This window comes from Mycteria americana, chromosome 13 (assembly GCF_035582795.1).
Source record: "Mycteria americana isolate JAX WOST 10 ecotype Jacksonville Zoo and Gardens chromosome 13, USCA_MyAme_1.0, whole genome shotgun sequence".
Taxonomy (NCBI): Eukaryota; Metazoa; Chordata; class Aves; order Ciconiiformes; family Ciconiidae; genus Mycteria; species Mycteria americana.
In genome coordinates this window covers 11,140,510-11,164,633 of record NC_134377.1, presented here as the reverse complement: position 1 = coordinate 11,164,633, position 24,124 = coordinate 11,140,510, and the positions used below count along the sequence as shown (strand labels likewise).

Sequence of the window (24,124 nt, the reverse complement as noted above, 5' to 3'; positions counted from 1 at the left end):
CAGTGGCTTCTTGGACTATTATTTTATGGACCATGTAGTGGTCTATTACTGGGACTGTTACTGTCAGATGTAAAGAAAAGACAAGAGTCACCCAAAATGTCCTGGCTACTTGAGGATTCATGCTCCCCCACAAACATAGCTCTCTAAACTACCAGTTCACACACATCACATCATCTCATCTCTTCAATGTACTCACATTAAAGCTACATATTTGGAAAGCCTACAGTAAGAACACCCATGCAGAGTCAACCCAAAACCATACCTGCTCATGAGTCTACTGCCTCTGATCAGCAGTAGAAGCTCAGAAAAAGATTGTAAGAAACAGAAGATTATTAGAGTAACCCTTGGTAGTATTAGCCATCTCCTTCCAAAGGAACCAAAACCAGTATGTTTGCAAACTTTCTTAGACCAATCACACTGCAAACCCTGGAATCAAATTGTATCCACAGTAAGCGTGGCAACTTCCTTGAATGTCAGCGAAACTGGTCTTCACAAAAAGAGAAGAAAACCCAAGTTCATCCATATTCTGGCAGACAACATTATCAGTAACAGTCCAGAACTGGCTCAAGTTCACCTTTTCAAGACACATAATGATTATACCCTTGCTTCACAACATTAACAACAGAGACAAATACTGCAAGACAAATTTTCCAAGAGACTACTAGTTGGCCTGCTTTTGTATATCCCAATTTTGCATGGGCAAACTCTCTTGAATTTAAAGTGCAAGTGTCTACACCAAGCATATATACACATGTACGGAAGAAAAGGTCATTTTTTTGAAAGAGAGGTCTGGCAGGAAATTGAGAAAAAAAGCAAACAAGCTTAACATATCTCAAACTACTGCAAGATCTTGTTTGTAGAGGACAACAGGGAAGGAGGAGAAGTACAATGTCTATGTCAGAGATCCATCACTTACAATCAAAATGACATATTCAGCAAGACTTAAAGACTCAAAAGAGCAAGTGGATTGAAAGAGAATGAATTTTTCATTTTGTGTATGCTTAGTTTTGAGCTTGGGTTTAGGTAACAGCAGTGACGTTTAGGAGTACGCAAGAGAAGCTACTGTGGTGTTCAGAGAATTGAGACAGAAGGGAATTCAATGCCTAATGCACCACTTGAAAAAACAAGTGCAGGGATAGAAGATGGTTTACAGAGCATAAAGACTGGAGTGGCAGGTGAAAGGCAAGAGGAGGAGAGATAAAAGGTTCCAGTGGAGTTATGCAGTAACATAAAAGGAGAAAAATACTTAAAGTAGAAGGAGAAGCACTAAAGATATTAAAAAATTGGGTAACACATCAGCATTAACTTAGCGAGCAGTATTTCAAACAGGCCGTAGGGGAGCAATCAGGACGTAACAGAACAAGCGGCTGCATACAAGCCAGAAACATGTGCCTGCATTAATCCTGAGCTGTAGAAATCTGAGGGATGCTGCCCAAACACTGCTTCTGCATGACCCTAGCACAGTGATGAGAGATATCTAAACTACTTCTCTGTATCACCATCACAATGGACTCTAAACACTTCACACATCCTGCAAGTCATCATTGGACACACACACAGTACAGAAGAAAGCTACAGCACAAATAATACTGGACAAGCTCTAGATAAAATTTTGTTGTTCCCCTACTGAGACAATAACTGAGCACTGAGATTATGCTTTTCCTCTTCCAGATCATCACAGTTTATACCTGAAGAGAGAAGCACACTCTATAAAGAACTTCCCTTCTGTTTGGCAGGTGGGTCAGATATGCAGCATCCACTGTCCACTATACCACAGTAAGACGTGTTACCTTGACCAAATTTCATCTGTGTTGAACACTTAACCATATGAAAGATTAAACATTGCTCATGGTAACATACACAGTGCAAGCACATGTATCACGTAGCAAGCACACAGCTAAGGCCGTAGCATTCTTTACTAATGTCTTCCTTTATAAGGACAAGTTTTCTCCCATCCTGGGAAAACAACAGTCATATTTCTACAGAAAAAAAAAAAAAATCATTCGCTGACACTGGTAGCAACTGTAGCTTTCTCTCCTCTTGAACCTTCAGCTGTTATAACATCTTGAATCTACATCTGGCCATAAACCTCAGCATGGCACAATGTGGTATATTTCTCAATCAACAATTATGCTGACATCAGTTTAGACAATTATATTAATGGAAAAGGCCAGGTTCCTAGTTGATTTTATCACTTTACCGCAGACTTTACCAGAGTTGATCATCCTTGACTCATCAGTGGGAACTGGTAAAGTGGGAGGTGAGAACTTGTAACGGTGCATCGCTTGTTTGGAGAAGTCCTATGGGGCCATAAGGAGTACAGCTTGACTCCTATGCAAGGCCTCAGACACAGAATCCCTCAGAATCCCATCTTACTTCCCCCCACCCCATACTTAGGAGGGACTCCTAAAATGCTGCAAGAGGCACCTTGGCCCATAACGACTCACTATGCTGACAATACTTTTCTCAATTTCTCCTTGGTACCACAGCTGTGATAGTGCCTCTCAGTGCTTTGCAGGGTTAGAAGCACACGTGGAAATTAACTGGTTTAAACTTAATCCTGAAAGGATGATGGTAGCAATGGAGAGGAAAATACCCTGAGGCCCTGGTGAGCACTATAATTATGCCTTCTGTAAGAATAATACCCATTCTTGTCCAAGTGGTTTGTAATTTCTGGGATTTACTGGATCTACTGCTGATCCTAGAGTCTCAGAGAAACCTTCCATCTCCCACAAGCCTATGATCTCACTCCCTCATGTATCTTGTTACAGTCTCCTCTACCTACTTCATCCTTATGCTGCTATGGTATAATAGCATTTCTAGGACCACCCCCAAAAATGACTTGAAAACAGGAGCAGAGCAGGATATTTTATGGAAAAGGTCCTTTACTGAAATGTTCTCCATTCACAGTCCAGCTGAGCACTAGCTATACCACTCTACACTTTCTGTGACCAGACCCGTAATTAGAAGGTATTTTCCTCATGGATGAGTTAAGGTTGGTCAACAGTTTATCAGGCTTAAATGAAAGTATGGAAAACACTGGTTTTACAGGCACCTGTTATCAGAACCTAAACACTATGAACACTTATAAAGTACTTACAAAACACATTCAAACATTAACTAATGTGATACGCGCACAAACCAGAGCAAAGAGGTTGTAGGAATTGACCTGTTTTACACAGCTATGCTCAATTCACTGACCTGGAACAGCCTTTAATTAGGCATTTCCATACTCTTAAAACAAACATAGAAATAATGCCCTTTCACATAAATAAGAGATTTGCAAATAAGATTTCTGAACAAAATACAGCAGAGCAAAACCCCTTGAATCCATGAGGTGCTTACAGAGAAATTATTCATATATGCCTTTCAAATATGGCATGGAGCCTAAAATGTCTGAGGTATTGACATTTCTGTACTTTGGGCTTTCCTAAGAAAACAGAAACTACAGTCAAAAAACATATTTGGAATCACTTCACTTCAGCCACCACATTACAGTTGTGTCCTGTACAAGCTCCCACAACTTGCTGTATTCCAGCTGCTGAGCATGACTAAACTAACATACAGAAAGTCTTATTCGTAGGAGGCTGTTCACAGGGGAATGAAGATAAACACGAAGATGCAGTAACGGGATCTAAGCAAACAGCACAGGCACACTCAAACACCCAGTTCAAACAGTAACAGCACATTCTGACCTGTTTCAAGGGAAGACCTAATTCCTTTAACGGATTAACTCCTCCACCCTCAAAGTCATTTTGCCTGTCACCTTCCAGGCTGATTCTTACCAAATATTTGATTCTTACCAATAGTGCAAATTTGTGGCCTTCAATTGATACTAACAATGCTCCCTAGTTGGCAAGAATATTGTTGCTGTCTCCACATGACCTGCATTCTCTCTGTCTCCAGGATTAAAAAATAATAATAATCCTATCTCCACAGAGTAATTCTATAGCTGAAGAACTACCAACCTGTCTTTCTGTCGTGTAGAAAGGCTACCTATATTTATTTCCCTGGTAAGATCAACTAGACAGAGGCAACGTGTTATATCATTATAAACAAACTTATGGTCCCATAATAGTCAAAGAGAGCAAAACCCGGTATCATCTTAAATGAGAAATGTTACAGATTGCACCACCCTTAATCCAATTTAGGCAAGAGCAGAGAGGGCTGAAGTCGCCAGCCTTCAAAGCAGCAACTATTTGGTTGCTTTGCAAGAAGAGCCTGAATCATGCAATGCAGCTACTGAGGTGGGCAGTAGTGTAAAAATTAAGTGCGGCTGGGCTACTGGAAGATGTCCAGATTGAGCACAATCTCCATCAGCAGAAGTTCTGAAGAGTTATGACAATAAAATAAAGTTGCTTCCCCAAGAAACAACCCTGAGGGAGCACAGCGCCTGCTCTTCCATGTACTGGAATCTCCACTGAACTCCATCAGGGAATCGAGATCCACCTCTGTCTACAGACAGAAGCAAATAAGTAGGTTACTGAACTACAGGTGAAACCCGCCAGAAGAGATCACAAAAACAGAAAAATATTTTTCCAAGAAAGCTAACAATAGCAAAAGTCAGTATGACCCCGACGAGAAGTGGTAGACTGACAGCCCCAGAGACCCAAATCCTCTCTCCTTTTCCCCAGTACAGCACAAGTGATCACTGCGCACACTTCCTCACAGTACATTTTTCATCAGCCTGGATGGGTCAGTTTCTGGAAAATTACATGCACTCAGTCCCTAGCCTTTCTTTTGCCACAGCAAATAAAGAGGTCAATACGGGGTTTAGATGTGAAGAATTGTTTTAGAGAACTGTTAGTCAAACACAATTCCAGTGATTCCAAAAAACAGTTAACAAGTGATACCTGAAGGAATGAAGAACGTATAGCCTTGTTTCAGCTCAATTCTTTGGCATCGTTCCACCCTGTCTCCCAGAAAGATATCACTCTGCTTTCCTGAGAGAACCCATTCTTCATAAAGTTCTAGATTCTGCAGAGTAGGCGGAATGAGCCAGAAGATCTAAAAATAAACCAAAGATTTAACTATTACCAACAGTCAACAAAAATAAATAGCTGAGAAATTCCAACAAGGTTATCATGTGTTAGACAAATGAATGCGTAACACCAAGCCTGCTTTCTGCATAAAACACATGTTTTCCAGGTGTTATACACAGAGGCACACAGCAGACAGCAGCAGCAATTAGTCCATGTGCTGGAAGTGGCAAGATAGCTGTCAGTTGTCATCTCTCTTCCATGAAACATCTTACTCGGCAGATGTCTGCACAGTTTACTTTCAGTTCAAAACAATGCGTTGGTATAGTACAACTTCATTGGACTACATAGATGAACGGTATCTGTACCACAGAGACATTCAATCTGCTGTATTTATTTCAGTTCTCACCATACACTGTCAATACTAGAATTGGGAAAAGCAACCTAAAACAGTAAAGATGTGAATGTAACCATACATGCTGTATATTTTAACGCTTCTGTATCCTGTAATATTTCAGTTCAGGCATAGTGTGCATGTGCACACTAAAGGAACATGGAATCTCTAAAAGGAAACAGAAGCTCTAGCTACAGAAGGAGACTTGTGAGGGCAGTCTGACCCAACAAGGGTACACACAGCCATGTACTCACTGCATGACACTTCTAAACCAGGCAGCAATAACAAGCCTAAAAGCACTACCACCAACAAATAAAACATTTGATATTTCAAATAAATCACTCATTTGTTTCATAAAGGTGAATGGTGTCCTTCTAATTCAGCAAACTCTGTGTACATCAACAAAGCTAGCTGAAATAGAATGATTGCTGACTAGCTCCCCCTCCTCCCCCCCCAAAAAAAAGGGGGGGGGGGGGGGAAGCAACCCCTCCCCTCCGTAAGGGGCACAGAGAAATAAAAACAAATATCAAACAACAAGGTTCACCTACCTTCCCCCCACGGAAAACGTGATACCACACTGAAGTGCCACCAAAATCAATGTGAAAATCAGTGAAGCATCCTTTCACACTCATCAAACAGTACCTGTAAGCAGAGTGAAGGACAAAAATGAATCAGTCTGAAAGAGTATTTTTCACGTCTTGATTTGCAGAGGTTAACTGCATGTGCAATACTGTTTCCACCAATTAAGCTTCTGCATTTATAGTACTGGGGTTTGTCTCATGAAGTAAATATAACTACGTTTCTGCTAAAAAATGCGTATATCCAAGGTTGAGTTTGCTATTCATACAACTGGAACGAACACTTTCAGAGTTAAGGAATGGAAAAACATTAAGAGTTATGCTATTCAGAAATATTTCTTATGCCACTGCCAGTCCTCGGGGTGATCTGTTTAATGCTCTCCCTTCACCAGCTTGAGACACATAACCTTCTCCAAAAGTTGTACACAAATTGCTTCAAAGAGCAAAGTTTTGAAAAATCTAATTTGCTTATAAATCCTCCTGAATGTTCTTTACCTACTTGCCATTAATGCCATTTTTGCAAAGACTGGGGGACAGAAACCTCATTTGGCAAATTAACTCCTTTTTGTTCACATTTCTATGCATTTCTGCATCAAAATACATAAAGGAGCCAGCTGGCAGCATCGCTAAGTATCAAATCCACTATTTTTTAATGCCGTCTTGATTCAGGTTTTCAAAGCAGTTTAAAGTCAGCATCACTGGAAAGAGATACAAGAGCTCTCATCTCGCTGCATGAATCTCAAGCCTCCAGCCACCATCTGTAACTAATGGCCGAATTACAGCCGCCCTTCTCACTATAGGCACCTTTGCAAACGCAGGAAACACACACCACTTAACCCACTAACCTCTTTTCCTTGTTCCGGTCTCCGTTTCATGGCTTTTTTTTGTTTGTTTTTTTTTGATTTTTTGGTTTTTTTGAGGGGGGTTATGGAAACAGTACCAGAAAGGGATTTGTAAAAAAAAAAAAGAAAAAAAGGTTTCATTTAACTGTGTCTTTTTCTCATCACATTCAGGTAGAGAGAATCTCAGCAGTATGCAGACGGCGTGCAAAAGTCCCTCTAGATGATAGGCTGGAAAGGACCTTACCATGTGTCTGCAGAAGGCTGGCAAATCAGAGAGACTATAGGTACATAAGAGCCCGCTGCCTAGCAACCACATCCCGAGCTGGAGTTGACAGAATGATACGCAATGCTGTCATGAAGACAGTCAATTTGTGGGCTTCAAAAAAGGTCCTGAGCCTTCATCTCACAATTAAAACCTCTCCTTGTGCAATTACACGTCTCTCCTCTTGCCCACTCTGGAATTTTTTTTTTTTTTTTTAATCCTTCAGAAGCAGGAAGAGAGCTTTTTCTGCCCCTGGGGTATTTCAGATGCTTCAAAAATCACAGCTAGCCAAGAAGCTGTCTAGACTCTCAATATGCTCCATTTCAAAATATGAGTCCTTCCCTCCCAAATACATTTTTTTTTTCAATTTCTCCTTTTATGTTTTCTCTACCAAGACGTTGTTGATTACAAGTCAGATAGAATTTTAAAACAATAAAAGAAGCCCAGAAAGGAAGTTGCCTTTCTTCCAGCCAAACTGCAAAAAGTCACAGATTGAATAATTGCTCCTAAAACAAAAAAACAACATGGAAATTCTCAGTTTGTGGGAAGTGTTGAGTATTAGAGGTTCATGCTGTTTTAAAGTAAAAAATTCAAATCCTTATGGAATCAATTATTTTGAGTTTCCAAAAGGTCAGATGTAAAATACATCACACTAACAAAAATTTTCTAAGACAGTGCTACCTACCAACAATTACCCGCTCATATTAAGATATTCTGAAAGAGCTTAAATGGCCTAAGCATTAGCCGGTTTTATTTATTCTTCAGTAGTCAATAATCTAAACTTGAAGCTGTCAATCTGTTTGTATTCGGAGAGGAAATATCATAATTGAATTCTCCGTCAAATCAAAGTGCTTAAGATTTAGTTTTGTGAGAAAACACCAAGGCAGATATAACTGTGAAAACGCAACTTTTTTTTTCCCTTGTTTTTCCTCATTTTCCCCTCTGTTTTCTTGAAACTCCTCTAAACACAACAATTTCCATTCCAATAAAGGTGGTTTTAGTGAAAGAGCCACATATGGTGATTAATAAAAACCTACACAGCATTTGGAAAAAAAACCAGTTTTTCTTTCCATCCACAAACGAGCCATTTCATATTTAATTTCTGCTGTTAATGTTACAGGGCTGCTTTTGTCCAACCCAAAGAGCTACTGAAAGGCTCAGGAGCCTGAAAAAGCGATCTTCCGCCATATAGCAATCTCCCTTGTTGCCAGAGTCTGGCACAATGCCTTTGCATTGACCTCTACAGCTTCCTCTTCCAATGTACACCGCAGTCACATGGTCCCAGCACAGCTCCATGCCACAGCTAATCTTATACACCACTCGGCTCCAACCTCAGCAAGCAGCTTCTCATCACTAACAGCTGCTAATTTGGGGAGCGACTCAACTTTTCAGGTTTTTCCATAACAAAACAAACAAACAAACAAAAAAGATTTTAAAAAGCCATAACACAGCATCCATGTTGAAAAAAAATCGAGAAACTACATCCCACTGCGTGCTCTGGTCGCAGCTCTCTGCCTTCAGCGCTCTGGGCCAGAGCAGGTAAAGTGGATTACAGGAACACAATCCCAAGTAGGGCATGGGGAGACAATCTGACCAGAGTTACACCCTGAAAAAACAAGCAACGCAAAAGATGCCCCAACTTTAATTTTTTTCACAACTGCTACGACATCCAATCCCTGCATACTCCACTTTATCTCCCTGCACAGCCTCAGTTAGGGTTTTAAAACATGCAGCTGCTTGTAATCTGTTGTGGGGGAGCTTCCCTTCCCCACTGAAGAGTTTGTTTTATGCTCTCCACAAGCCTGAAATTGTTCAAGTTAATGTATTGTTATTTTGGGGGAAGGATTTGTGAATGGGGGAAAGGGGAACTTTCCCCCCAAAATCTGGGGAAATTTGTTAGAGAAATGATGCGAAGAAATATGGAGTAACCTGCAAACTCACAGGAAAGAACAAACACAGAGATCCCCTAGAAAAGCAAGGGAGATGATACAAACGAAGCTAAACCACTAAGCAAACACTGAGAGCTGGGAACACAGAAACAACACAGAGACACCGCTCCATAAGCCAGCGCAGATACCACACTCCCAGGCAAACCCACAATGCACTCGCCACGCATAGCTACAAACCCGCAAGCAAACAGAGAAACAAAGACAGCGACAGACACGCCGGGATGCGAACGCACACCCGCGCAGGCACACACACCCAGGCAGGGGAATGCAGAGGCGCAACGTACATGCAATGCACATGAACTCGGGGGAGACGCGCGAGCACACGCAGAGGCAGCATTACCCTGAGCTTAGCTCCTTTTCTCTCGCAATAGGTACAGCGCACCATACGGCTCTATTCCCTCTGGCATTGCAAGGGCTCCCCTGCCACTGAGCTCAGCCCATAAACCACTCCCAAACCCCAGCAGAGGCTTCTGTTTTTTGTTCGGGCCAATGAGAAAAGTATAGCTCACTCTTCCTTCCTCCCAGGAGCAGCGCCGGCTGGTTGAAATCCCTAAGCCTGAAACCGAATACCACAAACCCATGAGCCAACTGCAAGTGCCAAACCGGGGAAAAAGAGCAGGCCCTGCTCTGTGTGTTCGCTCGCTTGCTCTCTCCTCTCTCCCCGGCGGGAGCGATGCTCCCAGGCGTCGGACGAGGGAGGCTGCGGCGGTCCCCGGCGGCATCCCGGCACCCCGGGGTCCCCTTCTCCCAGGCCTCGCCTCACAGCATCTGGAAGCGGGAGCTGGAGGGGAGACAGCAGGAAACAATAGCTACCTTTGGGCGACTCCTCACGCTAACGGCCTGACCCGCTCTGAGCAACACTCCCACACTGGGGCCCTGTAACTGAAAGCCACAAATTACGCCGCAAGACAAAAGAAACCATTGTCACCCGGGAGACACGGGGCCAGCCAGCCAGCCCGGCCCGTCTGCCGCCCCGCGCCGCCCCACCCCCGCGGGCAGCGGCCCCCAGCCGCGGGGCTCCCCGCAGGGAAGGCCCAAGGGCTTCTCCTCAGGGAGGGCCCCAGCTCCCCGCTCAGGGAAGAGCCCGGGCTTCTCTTCAGGGAGGGCCCCTGCAGCACCCACCTCCGGCCGCCGGGGCCGGCTCTGCCCATCGAGGGGCCCTGCGGAGCCCAGGCCGGGGGGGGATGCGTGCCCGTGGCCCTGCCGGGGACCAGCCTCCGCCACCAGCCCCACAGCTTTCCCGCCGGCACAAACGCACCGGGCCCCGTTCCCCGCCTCAGGAGCGGGCAGCCCGGCTGTGGTAACCAGCGCTTCCAGTAAAAGACAGTTCAGCGCTTCCAGGCTGAAGTTAACGCAAACCACCACCTATCAAGACCGAATAGTAACTAATCATTAAACACGGTGCGTGCACCAGGCACTTCAAAAGCACATGAAAGACCCGGTTCCTGCCCTGAGGGGGTTACGATCTGGAGTCAGTCAGACAAAACCAACACCTGAGATAACAGAAAGCCTATTTTCTGCGAGGCATCTCAGTCTGCACCAGAGCTCTTATGAAGCGACCACAAATTACAGTCACAGATCACGCTGGGACCAAAGTAAGTGGCAACACTTTACTCCTCCCAGCCTTGCCCCAGCCCCATCCGAGGTGAAACACCAAGCTCTGGTGTGCGTGGGGTGGGTTCACACCTGAGCATGCCGCTGCCACAAGTGGGGACTTCACAGGGAAAGCGTTATTTACCTTCCAGCCGTCAGATTTTGGCATGAACAGCCCACGTAGAGGATCAGAACGGCACCCAGCTACCATCTCAGGCTGCCTGCAAACCTCGTTGCTGCAGTGTATGTTCAGCCAGTGCTGGGAAGGTTACCTTTGAACTGTAAGAATGAAGAGGCCTCTTTTTTTTTTTTTTTTTTTAAATTGGAAGCTTAAATTTCCGAGAAGGTGCCTGCCACCGCAAGGAAATGAACCAAGCTGCCAATTCACAGCTAGCCAGGCCCGTCTGCCCCAGAACAGCATTTTGGTATCGGTGAGAACATGACTTGTTCGTCCTTGTGACATGGCTGTTCAGGTCCCGGCTCACCACAACCCATTTTAAACACCGGTGCTTATTTCAGTTACACGTGTGACACTGCAAGTCCTCCAAGCTCTACACAAAGGAGAATTTGAGACTAATACACTGACTTGAAGACATAAAATTATATTTACTTTGCTAGCTTGGAAAGTTTTAATGAGAACTTGTGCTTACTGGTCTAATTTTCTTGTACTTAATTATTATAGAGCAGTTTTGTATCACAAGCAATTCACAAATGACATACAAAGCACATACGAGTATCTCACATGCATAAAACAGCGCCAGGTTGTGTTGTGGGACCTGCGAGCTCGCTCAATTCAAAGGGCAATCTCCGTCTCCAGAGGCACACCCTCAGCTTCTAATTAGACCACAGCTCAGCAGAGCATTTTAGCATCTGTTTAAATCCATCCCTACTTAGTAAAGGAATGAATAGAAAGGAATGGATGGCTGAATAACAGTGTAGGAGAGGGAAAACAGGGCTGACAGAGTACATGGTAACAGAGCAGCATCCTTTTGTGAACAGGTTGATGTTTCATACAAGATACCCCATCCTTAATTGAAGGGTAACAGCAATATAAAGATCTATTATAGCAGTGCTTAGAGATTTTAAGTAATAGGGAGAATTTTGAAGGCAAAAAGAGTGCTGTAGTGACTGAGGCTTTCATTTTCATTTGTTCCACAGCACAAACTTTATCAAGTTGTTAGAAGTGTCTGTTACTACTTATATAGCCATCACGTCCTGGCACACTCGCTATTTCACTGCCACTGCTTTGCAAATAGTCTTGCAAGGCTACAAACACAAAACCTAATAAACAGAGAGGACAATAATTTCAGCAGGGCTATCTGTTTTGATAAATGAGAAATCAAATTTGTAAATTTTTGTACTAATTCAGACTCAGCTGTCTCCAGATTGCTTCAGTCCTGGTTGAATTTAAACAGAGAACTAAATCTAAGCTTGTTTTGAGCTACCTGAAAATGGTTATGGTGCACCATGATGAAAGGAGGCAGTTCTGAGCCCAGTTCAGTTCCCTTTTGTCACAGTTTCCTACCCTTAGGATTTGCAGTACACAGACATCCAAGGCGATACAACAAGCTTCTGCCCCTAAAAGCTGATGTTACAACAGCACTGCCTTTTCCTCCTGCCCTGGCTCCTGGTCACACAGCACACCGCCCTCCCTCAATCAGGCTCCCATGTTTGCGAGGCCCTTTGCAGGAACTTGCGCCCAGGGGTGTGGAAGAGGGGAGGCAGGAGCAGGCTTCCTTTGTAGCAACAAGCTGCTTGCTCTGCTCACCCACTGCCTTGTGGCGCTGCACCTTGCGTGAACAGCAGAAGGGGTTTGTCGATGATCCCACTGCTGTGTTCTTTCCACACTTCTGCACTGCCCTTCAGTTGGCGCAAGCATTTATGCAGCCATGTGGTGGTTTGGATGGCCTGAAAAGTAACCAATTTTTCTTCTTTATTTCTGAGTTGGTTTTCAGCCAGACCAGTCCCCAGTCCAGTTCACTCTGCAGCTGCACAATGGCATGAGGATGCGGACATCCAGCGATGCGGATGGGACAATGTGGGCGTGGGACCGTTTTTTTCAGGGGCAATGCCAACTTATATCACTTTGAAGTTTGTCGCACTACAATCTCAGCTAGCCATCCCCTTAATTTCTCATGTTGTCTTACTGCTTAAGAGGTAGTACTTGGAAAGTTTACATATTTTTGACATAAACCATTTCCCCACTTAATTCAGTCCTCTAAGACTCCTATTAGGTAAGTAGTCATTCACTTACATACAGAAAAATAACCTCATTACCCAGAATTTTTTTAAAAAGTTAATGGTGCAAGTCCAAGTGAAAGCCAGGGCAGTCTCCAGCGCGCGTAGTGCTCCTGGTAACCGAAGCAGTGCAGCAGATGGAGCGTTCTCTAACTTCACTCCCAGCACGGAACTTGACGTGCAGGAGCCAAGACAGACATTTGTGTCTGGTAATGCCATCTGTGTCTGCAAAACCGCAACGCTTTCGCTGGAGTGCTTTTTGTTTGTAGGGAACACGTTAATGGTGGGTATCGCATACTGCAAACTCGTAGTATTATGAGAATGCTAAGAACAAGAATTAAGTGAAACAATCCCATTTCTGAGCAACAACAGTTATTAATAAAGCATATGAATATGGACAATTCACATAAAAGAATGGGCAGCATGATACAAGTGACAGCACTGACATTTAGCTCCACAATTGAACATGATCTCTTTAATAAGGGCTTATACACTCTGGGTTCTCACAGCAATAGCTGGGACTAGCATCTATACAGGTAAGGGTCAATCTGAATTTCCAAAGATGGAGAAAACTGATGGAGAAAACAAAGATGGAGTTCATATTTAAACTGGACAAGTTCATGGAAGAGAAATCTCTGAGAGTCACTAAGCACGCAGAAACCACTTCCACCTCAGGATAGCCTCTGCCTGAACTGCAGACAGTGGAAGTTCAGAAGATAATTTTAAGGGGCAGCATCATTTTATGCTCAGACTGTTCTTACACTCCTCCCAGGGCATCTATGAGAGCAGCCAACAGCAGACAGGTTACCGAGCACCATGGATCTTTGTCCTGATCCAGTACAACTTCTCTTCTGCTCCTAGACTATCAATGTTTGTTATTGCTTTTATCTTTGTTGCTTCTTCAGACTGATGAGGGTCTTGTGCCAACAGTGCTGTAAATCAGCTTTCTCTAGTCTTTATGCTAGATGATGCTCACTAGAAACATCCTCATCACTCCAACCGCATCACCCTTGCCTTTAACTCTGACGCATGGTAACTCCTTTTCCCCACATCAAACTCTATTGTCACATTTCAAGCACTTACAGTCTTTCACTGTTTAGCTTCTCTCTACCTATCACATCTACTAGTTTATCAAGCTGTCAACCTCCACCTTCAGTTTGCCAGTGACAGCAACCTCAATGGCTCTGTGTCTGCTTCTTCATCAGGCATCTCCTTCCTTTCCACCAGGCCATCCCCCACACATGGGAAAAGCTCCATGTCAAAATCTGTTGAATTGCTACTTCTCTAAAATCCCTCTTTGAAACCTACCATCTGGCATTTCATGATGCAAGTAGTGAACTGCAAGAATATACTCTGCTTTTTCTGCTAAATTCTGTTAGTCATGTTGCTACCTTATCCTTTAAACCATCTCTGCCTTGTTTTGTTTACTTGCTACATTTTTTTCAGCATCTGGAGTGTGCCTGCTCTAGGAAAGGGATCATTTTCTTTACTTCTTACCTTGTACAATCCACAAATCCTGAAGCCCTGAATCATGATTCAGTTTCTTAGCTCTAGTAGATTATAAATAATGTTATTTAGTAGGCTAACCACTTGGGAAGCAAGTTGCCTGTGTTCTATTTTCTGCTCTTGCCACTGGCTTATTATGTGACCTTAAGCAAGTCACTTAGGACATTTCCAGATGCATATGTGAAATTTGGCACTCCTATCCACATCTAGTTACCCTAACAAGCAGCTTACTCTTTTCAGAATGATAGAATATCTTTAGCTTCCACCGAAATCAATGGTGCTGAGCATATCGTAGGACCAGGCATCCCCATGATGCCTGCCACAGAGGCTCTTCTATTATGGAGACATTTACCTTCCAAAATGTTTATTTTTACAGAATGAGAGTAAATGCTGCATATCACTTTCTGACTGCACACTCCTTTGTATATGTTAGTACCAATCTATTTTAGACATTACAGTTTGGAAACAGTTCTGAGCGATTTGCAAAACACTAGAGGTCAGTTCAACAGCAGAGCCTGGGATGCCGCCAGCATTAGGTCTGGCCAATAGAAAACGCCTCTAAAACAGAAAGAGCAGTGAAGGACTTCCAGGATTACATGGTGTTCATCAGCCATACAGGTCAATAGCTATTACACCATTAACACTAACACCTATTTCAGTTGTACTAATTCCTGTGAAACTTACAGTGCACATTTTCAGCCCCCCAAAGCAGTTTCTTTTTCCAATCATCATATAAAAACAGTTTCATGGAAGAACAGAAGAAACAGTGAGGTGAGGTTATACTATCACAACTTGCCCAAAAACTATAGCTGAGATAACACAAAAGCAGTTTGTCCCGCTTCTGCCTATCTCAAACATGCCCTGAGTGGGTCCACTGGAACAAGAAACGCAGCTTATATAGTCAGTCCAATATTTGATCTTGCTGTTGAAAAAGTCAACAGAAAAGTTGACTGGCATGAAGGGCAGCGACAGAGTTTTTCAGGAGACACACACCTATTAAAAATGGACTTCAAGTTCATTTCACAAAACATCTCTCACCTAATAACTTTTCAGCCATTAGCAGTTTAGAACCTGGAAAGGATCTGAACCCAGCCTACAGAAGTACCTTGACTATACTCTGTGAACTGTATGACATATCTGTATCCTGGGAAGTGATTTTTTTGGGTAGCACTTTTGGAGAATTTACTATTTAAGATCAGTCTGCCATTTTCAAAACAGAGTTGCTCCAAACTGAAAAATAAAAATGCACTTTTCAAAGGGAGTTGATTGAAGATTGTATTCAGCAAACTGTAGATTATTTCTCAATTAAAAATATCTAGAATAAATGTTAAGAACTTCTAAATATTAATATTTAGAACAGAATATTACTCTCTTAAAGATTGTAACCACAGGCTTTAAGAACATGAAGTATCCATAAAGTTCTCAAATACAAAATTGTTCTCCTTAAAAGCTGGTACAGTCCATCAGTAGGTACTACACAGCTCGAGCAGGTCAGCCACACCAACCCCCCTTTCTGCTCACTGAAAAATAAATAAATCATTATTTCCTCTCCTACCAGCTTTGGAGTTCAAAAGGAATTATCAAGGAGGTCAAGAGTAGAGCTTTTTAAAGACTTAAACAAACTTACTTTTTCACTTTGGGGTATTTCATCTCTGAAATAGCATTGGTAGCATCCGTCTGTCTCGCCTTCAAATGCTGCGGCCACATATTATCCACCCAGTCAACTAAGTCCACCTGAAAGCCCCACCAAAATCAACTGTTAGTTACTGAACACATGGTAGGATATACTTGTGTTGGCTAAAACTCTAACAATGACAGCAGCAGACCGGCAGATGCTCACAGACAGCAAGAACCTTGCTGTTCAGCAAAAGTCCTATGGACCCAACTTGTTAAGGTCCAACACTTAATGACCAGAATTCAGCCCTTTGCAACCCAAAGTAAGGAGAGCTTTGCTGTCAATTTAACTGGGTGCAAATTCTGACCTATGGGCACCTGTGAGCACCTTCTCTTGCAGCATCCCCTGCTGTCTGTCTTCAAATGCATTTTTGTAGCCAATAGCCTTGAAATTGCATTTATGAACATTAGAATACAAACATCAAAGAGATTATACTATTCCAATAACTTACATTTCAAGGAACATTAACACCATTGTTCTGGCCAAATTCTGATTTGGGTAATTACATTATCACCTACTGTGCATTTCCTTCATCGTTCTACTAGGGTATAAATTCACCAAACTTCTTGTCCAAAAGCCAAACTTTTAGGAAGCGTGGGCAGGAGAAAACAGCGAAAGCTGAGCAATTGGAAACATACTGCCAGCAAGGTGAGGAAGAGATGGAAACTGAAGATTGTTCAGGGACACTGAAACACAGCTCCTGCGCTGGGTGCCAGAGCATGAACTGCAATCTGTCCATCACAGCCACAGCAAGGACAAGCCTGTGACTCATTCTTTGGTCTGTTTTATGACGGAGCCTGTGCTAGATATCCAGAACACTCTCTTCTGGTTATGCAAGTGGATGACATGTGCCAGGTTTCAAAACAGGGGAAAACAGTCAACTTGGGAAGTCCAACAAGGCAGGCTGTAGTGCTGCGTTTGGCCACAGTGTGGCTGTACATCCCGACCCAGCTCAAAAAATCGTGATGTGTGAATGAACCTCCATTTATGGGTCAGTAAGGACTGACTGCAAGATCTGTCCTAGGCGTTGGTGGCAAAGCTGTCTTCTGACTGTGTGCAGCTAGAACGGAGAAGTCCGATTCAGTCATGGTTAGCACCCCACTTAGCCTCCTGACTGCTAAATCTTGTTAAAGGCCCACCCAAGAATGTTACTCCTATGAGTCAACTCAACTGTTTGTATCCCCAGAGGATTTTCATAATAGGGCAATTAGCACTTGAAATTCTTGCAGATTGGGGCCAACCCCTATCTGTTTCTCCATCTGCACCAGGTACTGTTGATAACACAGGGTACTTTGAGAAGAGGCAAAGGGAGATAATGCAGCCAGTAGAAATAGTACTAATTGCATTAATATCACAGTTGTATGTGAAAACAAAATTGATGGTTACTGCCCTGATTCTGAAATAATTCCCACATCCTGATACTGCAACCAACAGTCTTTACACAACAGGGAACATGAATCTTGTATTTCTGCCTTACGTGGGCTCAAAGAGCTCTGCAGAGTTCAAGGGATCCACTTATACAAATACAGTATACAACTAGTAACTGACTTCATGTACTGGACTTTCTCTGAGCCCCCAGCACCTTCTCTTCTATTCCCAAGTACCTAATGGAAATGCAAATCTCTCTTTCAGTGAGATCTAAATATCCCTGGTTTTACAAACAACTGAGTACTCAGGTCATATTAAACAGATATGAAGTATTCATTTACATGTGGTAACAGGTACCTAATTGCATTTTTCAGTCCTGAGCACCCAGGAAATTTGCACAGATGTTTTAAAAGCTCACCAAGCATGATGTGCTTGGGAAAACCGGGATCAGCTGAACACCAGAAACTCCCCAGAGCACTTCCAAACTGCCCGCTAGTGTCTGAATGACAGCAAAAACCTGCACAAACTTCTAAATATGTGCTTAATATTCAGTTTGTGATATGTGCATAACAGAATGCAAAAGCCTACTTAAGAATTACTTCAACAAATCAGCAATTAGAGCTGCCATCTATTTTTGAGCTGTTCAGGCATAAGTGTGGTGTTTATATTGTCTACATAGGCAAGAGACATCCCCAGCGAAAAAACTACTGGTATAAGTAGAACAGCACATAGAAATGAGAAGGAGAAAAGTGTCTGAAAACAAAACATCATAGAGCTATAGTTTCATACCCAGCAGTGCCTTGAGCATCCAGTGCCACGAGCAGATTCAGAGGGAACAAGCAGCACACGTGTTCTCCTTTGAGATGTCCCTTTGTTCCCTGATCAACCAGGACCGATGCCCAAAGTCTCTGCCAAGTGTCCTGAGGAGACACTCTGAAACCTCCAATGCCATTTTCTCCATCCCTGTGTATTACTGAATCGATGCTCTAATCCCCACCCACACATGGCTACAATTTAGTGATAAATGAAATCACCTTTATTAACAAGGTCACGGTTTCACTGCTGGTGACTCCATTGGGAAACAAAATCACGAGCCCTCTACCTTTAAAAAATGTGTACAAATCTACCCCCTTTCTCCGACACTGCCAATTCTGACATAGCAGTAATTATGCTGATTTAATTATGTATAAATGTCTACATTTAACACGTGTTGTCAACTTTTTTGCTTTGGAGCCCCCTGAACATTTTTTAGTTGATAGGAGGGTTAATATATAAGGAATTTAAGCTTCCTGATAATAGCTTTAAATTTCCTCCTCCTCAGAGGAGGAAAAACAATAGATAGATATTTAATTTTGGATGGAATTTCTCCTTAAATACCTTGAGAGGAACTGGGTATCTGTGCAAATTGCATGATTAAGAGCTCATCAGGTACCTAATTCCTGTAAATTAAGTTCCACTGTCAAGGAGACCAGCTTTCCACTTGAGTAAAAATGAGATCCTAACACTAAACCGACAGGAGTCACAGGTACTTCGCATCACCTTGTTTAAAGTCCATGTTTTATTTCTTACAAAGCAACCAATGACTGGGAAGAAGCTAAAAATAAAACATCATCACCACAGGATCCCTTACCACATTGGGGCGCTTGACAATGTTCTCCAGCTTCGTGTGACTGAACTCCAGGCTGATGACATTGTAGAGTTTTTCACGCTGCGCCTCTGGTGTTTCATAGTATCTCACAAATTGAGACATGCTCATTTCAACACCTCTCTGTGTGTTCACATCCATCACGTCCACTATCCGTCGGCTTCCTGCAAACACACAGAGACACTCTCAAAACATTTACCTTTATTTATATATGTATATATATTAAAAATTACATATATATTATTATAGATATGTATAAAATTTTCAACAACTGCAGGGAAACTGTTATTAGAGGATGACAGACCAGCATCAGTCCCTCCACGGGTCCTGAGCAGCTCCAACAGTGAGCAGAGAACTATCTTGGAAGTGGACTTTGTGCCCAGTATGACACTGAACGAGTCACTTGGTGTGTCTCTGCTTCAGAGAGATGGAGAGTTTCCTCCTTTACATGAACTGACATGAGCAGAAGTACATTAAAAACTATGAAGAAGCAATATAATACGGTAGCAGGGGGCATGCAAGACAAATAGCTCTCCAAATCGTACTCTGCAGTTTTCTAAACATCCATATGCCTCTCAAGATGCTTTTACCCATGTACAAAAATTATCCATAAAGAGCAAACTGCCTTGCATCACCGGATGCTATAAACTGCTGAACACCTTATACAGATTGCTGAGCATTCTCAATTCCAGTCATCGTCAGCGAAGATGAAAGCACTAAATGCCACAGAAGAGTGAGCCCCCACTTTGGATCTCTCAACAAAAACTACAGGACATACTTTCAGCTTCTCGAGTGGCAGACATACAAGTCTCATTAGCACCAGAATGTTGAACAGCAGTTTTAGTCGAGCCTTCAGCTTTACACAGATTAATCCACAATCTTCTCTTCGGCCAACTGGAAGGTTTCACCTCTCCCAGCAATTTCATCATCCTAATTAGCAGCTCATTTGTGTTTGAGCGAACGGGAGCCCATGAGAGACATGCCTCATTTCCAGAAGAGAAGGATTCCAGCAAACAAACTCGCAATGCTTCCAAAAAATCACTCCAAAACCATTTTCACTGCCGAAGAAATAACTCGAAATAAATTGCATTAAAACAAAATGGAGGGCCGATATATGCCATCAGAGGGAATTATTAATAATTACAGCACCTGGCCTATTATGTGCTTGGGAGCAGTATTTCAGCAAGAATGATAGTTTGGATTGCATCACTCCATTAAAAACATCCTTAGCCACTGATAGGAATGACAGTGACAGATGTGATAATGATTCTGGAAAGGAACTCAAGACCATAAAGCTTTGTAATCAAAAAGAAAAATTTATACAGTGTAAATCTGGAATAGTCCCACTGGCCCGTCAGTCAAAGTCTTCACTACAAGGCTGGTGAACAGGATTTCATCCTTCGTCTGAGCTTGGGACTGTACGTAGTGTTGCCACCTTGAGGCAGGATGGGGAGAAAGTTTAGTTATGTGTGAAAAAGCACAAAAGTCCTTACATTTGGTATTTGCATGTTTGAAACAACATACCTAAAATCTGATTTTGGGTTGGGGTATTTTGTTGTTGTTTCTTTTTAACTGTTAACTTTACTATCTAGGGGGAATAGTCTTTTTTTCAACTCAATAGGTTAGCAACTGGGGTGAAGTCCTGTTAAACAGCCCATGAATAAAAGCCAGCCTGATTTCTGGCTTCCAGTGCCTGGGGATTAAAGCAGTTGCTACAGCTCAGAGGGGTTAAGTACACAGACACCAAAAAATTATCTTTGAAGGCACTGCGTGGCAGAGTCTGGGATCTGCCATATTATAGTCTAGGTTTGATCTCAGTTTTGCTGGAAGTGACCTTATACAGCCTCTCAATTACCCCTTCTGAAAGAAAAATCAGCAGTTACCTGATGAATTAAAAATATGAGGCCTGGTTCAATAGCAGGTTTGTTAAATGTACACGATTATCAATTATGGGCAGAAGAGCTAAGATTTGAATTGATAGTCTCTTGACTTCCAAATTAAAGAGTAATTTGAGGGGATGTTTTTCTCTTACACCACAGTACTATCAAACAAGCCCGTACATAATGGTTCCCGGAGTACCACTCACAAAATTTGAGACGTATAATTACAGGTTAACAGCCCCATGCTTGCTGCCCACTTCCTAGTGGTTTCTGGCTTACTGCCAACTTTATCTCTTCTTTCCTGAAAAGAGTTGGCTCTTTCTTCTATTTCCTGCCCCTAGGAGAAGGTTAAAAAATATCATCCAGAGGGGGAGACAAGTAAAGAACAAGGGAAAGAAGCACACAGAGGCTCCAAAAAGCGGTGGCAGGCTGAGAGATCTCAGGTCAGGCTGGATCTCTGAACATCTCCAACATGCATTTTACTTGATGTAGCATTTCTGTTAACCATTTCCTAGATATCCTTTTGCCACACTTGCGCCCTGTCCTCTAAGAAGGGACCCTGCTCAATCAAGCCCGAAGCAGCACACCGAGTCCGAGCAGGATCTCAGCAACCCTGGCAGCCTCTTGCCCTCGTACGGACCATATTCCTTGCTTCAGCTCATCACTCGCTGCTCATGGATTAACATATACCTGGATCCCCAGCTGGCAAAGAGCATCTCTTACTGCTGACATGGGAAGCTTCAGTGTACAATGCATCACCTCATCCTTGGCTTCCCGGGACTTTTTTCCAATATAACTCTTGACAGGACAACGCCTGGATGGTGCGGGATTAAGAGGCGTTTCCTCTCCTGCAGCAGATGTGACTCAGAGGCAAAGTGGTGATGCTAGGGTTCACTGGAGGGGATTTTACAGCCTGAAGAAGAAATGTCTTCCTCCTCTACTGCTGCTTACTCATCAAGCACAAGTGAATCCCCAAAGGATCAAAAAGACAGTAACTAAGAAACAAGCTAGCGCCATCTTTGACAAGAGGAACAGACAAAAGCAAGAAGGAGAGGGAAGAATCAGTTGCAGAGATGTAAGCTGGAAAATCAAATCAATCAGGAAGAGCTACTTTAGAACTATGCTTCATTTGAAACCTTAAAAAAAAAAATCAAGTTACTCCAGCCCACATATTAGTAAAATCCACAGTAAAATTAACAGGGGGAATAGCATATATAATATCTGTTCCCTTTATTTAGAGGCCTAGTGACCAAGATGCTGCAAAAGTTTTAACAGATTAAATCCCACAACATTGCTATATGCTGCAATATCATTGGTTTTTTACAGAAACGAGTATCTGGAGGAAAAAAGACTTGTGCAAAGTCCCTGCCTCCCACTGCCCACCCTGTACAAATTGGTTTGGTATGGAGATTTCTCCTCTCTGTTCTGGGCTTCTCAGCAAAAATATTTTGAGAGCAACAGGGAGGCAAACCTCATCCTCTAGTCAGAAAGAGAACTGCACTTCATGAATGCAAGTTACACAGGCACCTTCCCTGCATCAGCAAACACTTTCACAAATCACAGCTTCACCAAGTCCACCCCAGAGAGAGACTTCAGGAGCGACAGGCTCCAGCTCCGAAGTCGTTCAGCAAAGCTCTCATCGACCTCCCCTGCAGAATTTGCACCCGCACTTTGCTTCACATATAGAATATTGTAACTATTTGCCAGAGAGGGAACAGTGAATAGGAAATTCTGCGACTGTCATAATCTCCTCTGGGGTCCAACAGTTGCTATTTCCCATTTCTAAAAAGGTGAAGCACTGCCTTCCCCTGCTTTGACCTGAAACAGCTTCAGACTTGCATCATCCAGGCTACCAGACTCCACCCTTCAAAATAGCCCATCCTTTCCCCTGATGTGGATTTAGCATTGATATTAGGAGCAGTGGAAGCAAGAGGTGGTCCATAAGCAAAGGAAACACGAACCATGCAGTAGAATATGAGCAATGCACAGGAGCTGTGAATCAGAGGTGAAAATTACACCAGTGTTTTGTAGGCTGCTGTCTCGTCCCCAGCCTACCACCAGCAGGAAAAGGTGCAACTCTCCCACCGCAGAGGAAAGACGAAATGTCCTTTCTGTAAGAATAATTATCAAGCCTGTCCATTAAGAGGATAAACCTACCTTGGGGAATTATTTTAACCCTTTGTGACTGAATTAAGATCTGCGCCCAAGGTACACTATACTGTCTACAATCAGAAACCAATCTCAAATGCCAAGGGACAGGCCTGCTGGTCCTTTATAATCTTTATGCTTCTTACTGGGGAAAAAAATCCTTGGTTTGTAAAGCAGGATTTTTGGCAGAGCCTTAGGAAATCTGCTAGCTTCACTAGCGGGTTAATTGTACCTAAAGACTGAGGCTTTGACTTGCATCCCGGTTAATCCCTCCGAAGCTCCTGGAGCTGGAAAGCACGTATTCTTCTGCTACCCACAGGAGACTATTATGATATCCCATACTAACTGGGAGGGATGTGAATCAGAGCAGAAAGTCCTTGCTCAAGTGGAGCTATTCACGACATTCCCTGCATTTCAGACCCAGGGTAAGAGCAACTTAAGAGAGACACGTACCAATACCATCGCTCCCAGATCCACCAGAGGGCACAGAAGAACAAAGGGAAATAAGAGTCCAGCTCGGACACTTGCACACCTCTCTCCTGCACGCCTTCCAGTTAGTTTTCTCACCCAGCATTCTCCTCAGCACAGCCTGGTCCACCATGAAACGAGTATCCCCAAGCCATCCGGCTCCCCCTTTGCAGAGCTCTCTGCTTGTCCTCTTTACACCCTCCCCCAGCTCCCCAGCACATGCCACCTGCAGATCAGCAGCCTTTGCAGTGGGGTTGAATTATTTCCATCTTACAGAGATGTAAAGCTACAAGTACCTGGCATGTACCTTCCCCCTTCTTCCCCTCTTCGGTGTCTGCAGCTTTATCATTTGGTATAAAACTGCCAAACTGCAATAACCCATGTTATTAGTCTTTTTCACGCAACAAAAGGTAAGGTATTTAGAGCATGTCCACAGGAAGAGCTTAAGCCAGCAAAAAGTCTTAAGCCTTAATGCTCCAGCACTACACTAAAGAAAGAGGCTCAGGTCAAATAATGTGTTTTAGTGGCATTATATAGAATCAATTAGTATCCTTGCACCTACCCAAAACATAAACTGTAATTTTCAGTGATTCTTTGAA

At 43.1% G+C, this 24,124-nt stretch overlaps 1 protein-coding gene across 12 annotated transcripts in view; it reads right to left on the bottom strand.

Moving 5' to 3' along the window:
- KDM2B (lysine demethylase 2B) overlaps positions 1-24,124 on the bottom strand; it is a 130,463-nt gene that overhangs the window by 73,942 nt on the left and 32,397 nt on the right. For 8 of the 12 annotated variants that reach the window (XM_075516484.1, XM_075516485.1, XM_075516482.1 and 5 more), the window contains 4 exons: positions 19,015-19,193; positions 15,969-16,075; positions 5,922-6,015; positions 4,854-5,007 (listed from right to left, as the gene is read on the bottom strand). In XM_075516484.1, coding sequence (XP_075372599.1) covers positions 4,854-5,007; positions 5,922-6,015; positions 15,969-16,075; positions 19,015-19,193 — 534 coding nt within the window. Of the gene's footprint in view, positions 1-4,853; positions 5,008-5,921; positions 6,016-6,450; positions 6,591-6,796; positions 6,899-9,344; positions 9,483-10,126; positions 10,171-15,968; positions 16,076-19,014; positions 19,194-24,124 lie in introns of those variants that run through there. The other 4 variants (XM_075516491.1, XM_075516492.1, XM_075516494.1 and 1 more) reach the window with 4 other exon arrangements.